Source organism: Bactrocera dorsalis, chromosome 2, assembly GCF_023373825.1.
Source record: "Bactrocera dorsalis isolate Fly_Bdor chromosome 2, ASM2337382v1, whole genome shotgun sequence".
NCBI classification, from domain to species: Eukaryota; Metazoa; Arthropoda; class Insecta; order Diptera; family Tephritidae; genus Bactrocera; species Bactrocera dorsalis.
Genome location: NC_064304.1, coordinates 71,190,254 through 71,195,889, shown reverse-complemented (window position 1 = coordinate 71,195,889; position 5,636 = coordinate 71,190,254). Strand labels below are relative to the sequence as shown.

Below are 5,636 nucleotides of genomic sequence, written 5' to 3'. Positions count from 1 at the left end.
GACTCCTTTCCTCCACGAAAATAATATAGTACCAATGCACCAATTTGGGTTTCGTGAAAAACATAGCACGATTGAGCAAGTAAATAGAATTACTAACGAAATAAGAAAAGCATTTGAGCACAGAGAGTACTGTTCAGCTATATTTCTAGACGTGGCTCAGGCGTTTGATAAGGTATGGCATGAGGGCCTTTTATACAAGATTAAAAATATTCTACCTTCAAAGTTATATAAAACATTGGAATCGTATTTAAAAAATAGAAAATTTATGGTAAAAGTGGGAGATTTCATATCTGATGAAAGACAGATAAGGGCTGGTGTACCCCAGGGCAGTGTTCTAGGCCCAACACTATACATCATATATACAGCAGATCTTCCAACAGCTAACAATGTATTAACTTCTACTTTTGCGGACGACACAGCTATAGTGAGCCGTAACAAATGCCACATAATAGCATCAAGAATATTAGCCGAGCACTTAAAGTTTGTCGAAGAATGGCTAGCTAACTGGCGTATAAAGGTAAATGAACAAAAGTGTAAGCATGTTACATTTTCGCTTAGACCAAAAATGTGTCCGGCAATAAAAATTAACAATATTTTAGTACCCCAAGCGAATGAAGTAACCTATCTTGGTATTCACCTAGATAGAAGACTTACGTGGAAAAAACATATATCTAGTAAAATAACTTGCATGAAGATAAGAGCTGCAAATTTAAATTGGCTATTAAATAAAAACTCCAAACTTAGCCTAGACAACAAAGTGCTTTTATATAATGCGGTCATAAAGCCGATTTGGATGTATGGCATTCAACTGTGGGGTACGACCTGTGCAACTAATATAGACATAATACAAAGGTTCCAATCAAAAATGCTAAGATCAATCACGTGTTCACCATGGTACATGCGTAATGAGAATATCCATAAAGACCTTGGTATTTCTATGGTAAGGAAAGAAGTAGAAGACAGCAGAATTAAATATATATGTAAACTCCGTGATCACCCAAACCCTTTGGCTAATGCTTTGGTACATTCCTGCAATCAAACACGCCTTAAAAGAAGAGATATGCCCGCGTACTGAGGAGCAATGTATCACCAAAACACCTCAATCATTTGTTTGAGCGTGTCTAGTTTTTAAATAGGTTTAAGATTTTATTACTTATTGTTAGGCTTTCAAAACAAAAAGCAGATTCAATAAATAAAAAAGATATTGAAAAAAAAAAAAAAAAAAAACCTAATGCAGCTTTCAACAATTAGCATTCCTCGTTACGTGAACGTACAGTCGAGTGCCATCTGCCAAATACATGGCTTCTCCGACGCTTCAATAAGAGCGTACGGATGCTGCATATATATACGAAGCCAAACTGCTAGTGGTATTAAATGTATGCTGCTTACTGCAAAGTCTAGAGTGGCTCCGCTGAAGACCAAATCTCTTCCACGTCTTGAGCTCTCGGCAGCACATCTTCTTTCTAAATTATGGTCAAGAGTTGCGCCTATGTTGAATCGACATTTCGAAAAAATTACATTCTGGACAGACTCCGAAATTGTTTTACATTGGATAAAAACACATCCTTCCTCATTACAAACATTCGTCGCAAATAGAGTGTCCGAAATCCAAGAGTTGACCGACAAAGTGCATTGGCGGCATGTGCCAACAAAACAAAATCCTGCGGATCAAGTGTCTCGGGGTTGTAACGTGGACGAATTAAATAATTCAATATGGTTTGGCGGTCCACAGTTCCTCCTAGAAGACCCTGCATTATGGCCAATTAACACCCACTTCCAGCTCTCACCAGAAGACGAAGCATTAGAGAAGAAGAAAAATGCATTTACATTAATTTCGACCACTGAGAAAAATCCAATATTGGACCTCATTGAAAAATTCTCTTCTCATAGAAAATTGCTTCGTGTGGTCGCATATTTACTACGATGGATCAGACGACCAAAAATGCCTACGGAGGGTAGGGATCTGACATCTAACGAATTGCACTTGAGTTTTTTGAAAATTGTTCAAGTGATTCAACATTCGGAATTTGCAAATGAAATCCAAAAACTGACTAAGGGCACCACGCTACCGGCAACCTTGCAAAAACTAAATCCGTTCTTGCATGAGTACTCGGATATGTCGCTTTCGTTCAAATTAATCCGAGTAGGAGGTCGCCTTTTAAATGCACCTCTCCCATACGATGCCAAATTTCCACTATTGCTATATAGAAATTCGCACTTCGTTTCGACTTACTTACGGTTCCTGCACTTTCGGAATCACTATGCTGGAGCAAAAGCGCTGGTTGCGCTTCTTCGAGAACGCATATGGCTGATTAATGCAAGAGAAGCATGCAGTAGAACCGTAAGAAACTGCACACACTGCTTTCATTACAAGCCGAAGCTGCAAACCCAAATAATGGGAAACTTGCCATCAGAAAGGCTTCGAGCGCTACGACCCTTCCTTATATGTGGCGTAGATTTTTGTGGTCCAATATATACAACATTAAAAATACGTGGTCGACCACCCGTGAAAACTTATATTGCTGTTTTTGTGTGCTTTACTTCGAAAGCAGTACACTTAGAATTAGTTTCTGACTTATCGACTAATACATTCATTTTCGCCCTCAAAAGGTTCATTGGTCGCCGAGGGATTCCGCAGAAAATATACAGCGACAATGCAACCAACTTCGTCGGCGCCGACCGCAAGCTGCGCGAGCTGAAAGAGGCATTTCTAGCTCAGTCAACGGAAGTGAAGGAATTCGCCGCAGAAGAAGGATTCAGCTTCACCTTTATACCACCCAGGGCGCCGCACTTCGGCGGATTATGGGAGGCCGCGGTGAAATCCGCCAAACACCTGGTAGTTCGCGCACTCGGCAACGCTCTTCTCACCGCAGAAGAGCTGTCAACAGTACTAGCCGAAGTGGAAGCCATTCTCAACTCGCGTCCACTAGCACCGTTGAGCCAAGACCCCAACGATGGAGAAGCTCTAACGCCAGCACACCTGCTGATCGGTTGCCCTCTACGAGCACTGCCACCAGCACAAGTGCCAACGGACATAATTCGTTGTTGCGAGAGATGGCAACTTGTTTGCTATCTCAAGCAACAGTTTTGGCAGCAGTGATCCAAAACGTATCTCACGAGCCTTCAAGAGCGGAACAAATGGTTACATCCGGAGCGGAATCTGCAGGCCGGCGACCTCGTCCTCGTACACGAAGACAACACACCACCGCAGCAGTGGGTACTAGGACGAGTCGCCGCAACCGTAGAAGGGCAAGACGGCAAGGTGCGAGTGGCAGACGTGGCAACGAAAGCAGGCACAATCAAGCGGCCAATTCATAAGCTCGCCCTGCTACCCATCAACGTTGAAGGATCATGATCCTGTCAAGGCGGCCGGTGTTGCGTCAAGACATCCTTTAAACATATATACTATTTTTAAACATAATACTAAACGAATGTTTATGAATTAATTTTATATTAAATATTTAAATTAAAATGTTAAAGTTTATTTTATATTATATTATACTCACCCTAATAATACTGTTTATATACTCACCATAATTTTCTACCATAATGTAACGAATTGAATTCTACTTACCCCTTTTTTATAAATACATATTTACGCGTCCCGTTAGTTTAAGCCGTTAGGTTAAGGTTTAGGCTAAGTCATAAAATTCATGAAATAAAGAATTCAATTGTGTAAGAAGAACATTCGCGAGCGGTCGCAATTTTTATTTTTCTCGGCACAGGCAATTTCATAAGTATACTCGGTTCACGCATTCCCAATTAATCAGTTTTCTCAAAAAAGCTTGAGATTTTTCAGTGTTGAAAGCTACTTTCAAGAACCATTGGAATCGTCAACTGGTTTAGGTATTTTGTTGGCAAATAAATTAGATCCAAAATTGTTTAAAATCGAAAAAGATGATATAGTTTATAAATATTTTTCTATTCCACATGAGGGCAAGTTTCTTCTTATACCATTTTTACATCATCTATTTCATGAGTTTTCAAATAAGTACTATTTAAAGTAATTGTGGTATTTTCCGAATGTATTTTATTTCATGATATGAATTATTTAAAAGAATTTTGATACTGCCATTTTTTTATTTTACGAACAGATGGATTCACCAGCGCTCTTTGATGCAATTGATTTTGAAGAATTCCCAACAACGCCTTCGATTCCTGTAAAAGGTATGTACATGTAAATTTGTCGCTTTAGTTTTCACTTTATTTGTACACATTTGTTAATGTGGAACAACTAACATAAAAGCGAAGAAATGGCCCAACAAAAAACTGTGCGCGATTGTAAGGTTTTAATTAGAAAAATTCACCATTCAGTATGCCGACTGCTGAAGAAATAGATAGTATGCAAACCGAAGTTGCCTCCACGCTACCAATAACAACGATAGCTGCAGCATTGGAAATGGACGAGAAACTGAAATGCGAGGAATTTGCTACTGCAACGGTTAGTAATGTATACATTTTTTTCAATAAATATTATTTAAACTTTTGCTAAATATTTTCAATTTACAGAAACAGTTTATTTTAAAAACAAAGGGAAATTCAGATAATTTACATGATGTGCTGAGACATTTATATACTGACGAATTTTTGTTTTTGTGTAACTGGGACGGTAGAGGAGAGAAACAACCCCTATCGAAATTTTTACTGGCATCTAACATATTATATGGTAAATTTAATATATACATATTTAGTTAAGAGGATGTGTTTTAATTTGTCTCTTCATTATAATTTATTAGATTCTTTCGTTACTTGTGGACTGGGGAATTTCGAAAAACAAATTCGGAAGTCCATCGAAATGAGCCACCATAGGTACAAACAAAAGAAATACATGAAGCGAAAAGCTGTGGAGGAATCGAACGAATCCAAATAGATAATAATTAAAAAAAAATGTAGTCGGATTTAAGAATGTATAAACAAAAATGAATTTTAATAGTGTAACTATAATAGCTTTAATATGAATGTTTATTTTAAAAATCTTGTATATCTTACTATGTAATTAAATTTTTCTTAAAAATATTTATAAAAATGAATTTAAAGTAATCTAATGTAATTAGGAAAATATAATATTATAGATTATTTTTAGTTTCTTAAACTCAAAAAATTATAATATAAAAACTATTAATGAAATTAATGTAAACATTTTAATTTAAAAAAAAATATTTCGCGTTTCGAACTGTAGACTGAGGGAATGGTAAGCGAGTGGTTTGCCCACTACGCTAATATGGAATGCACCGCTACGCTTTCCTGAAAGCAGTTCTGTCAATTTGTCTTAAATTTAACGAAAGTGTGAGAAAGAAGTATATAGTTTTATTACGGCAGAAAATATGTGAGCGAGAAGGTGATAAAAAATCACATGTATACAAAAGTTTTGGGAGCTTTTTTGATTCACTCTTAACCCTTACTAGCCTGATTTTTTTTGAGCTCAAAAAAATATGTTATAAAACTCACGATTCTGAACAAGCTTTGTTCTATAACTTTGTTTGCAAGTGATTTTACCTCAGCTAGGTAGAAAAACCCTGGTTGGTTCCTAGCGGAACCACTAGGCACCCGAACTACAAAAATAAACAAGATGAATTAAAAAAAAAACATTTTTATTTCGATGTTGGTCAATGTTTTTGTGTGCTGTTGCATGTCGA

General features: G+C 37.2%; 1 protein-coding gene across 1 annotated transcript; it reads left to right on the top strand.

Annotated features, from left to right (window-relative positions):
- Nucleotides 1-906: 906 nt before the first annotated feature.
- LOC125776615 (uncharacterized) lies at nt 907-5,397 on the top strand. Its single transcript, XM_049449999.1, has 4 exons — nt 907-4,167; nt 4,247-4,441; nt 4,510-4,666; nt 4,737-5,397. Exon 1 carries the CDS (start codon nt 1,232-1,234, stop codon nt 3,098-3,100), a length of 1,869 nt encoding a protein of 622 aa, XP_049305956.1. The 5' UTR covers nt 907-1,231; the 3' UTR covers nt 3,101-4,167; nt 4,247-4,441; nt 4,510-4,666; nt 4,737-5,397.
- Nucleotides 5,398-5,636: the final 239 nt, after the last annotated feature.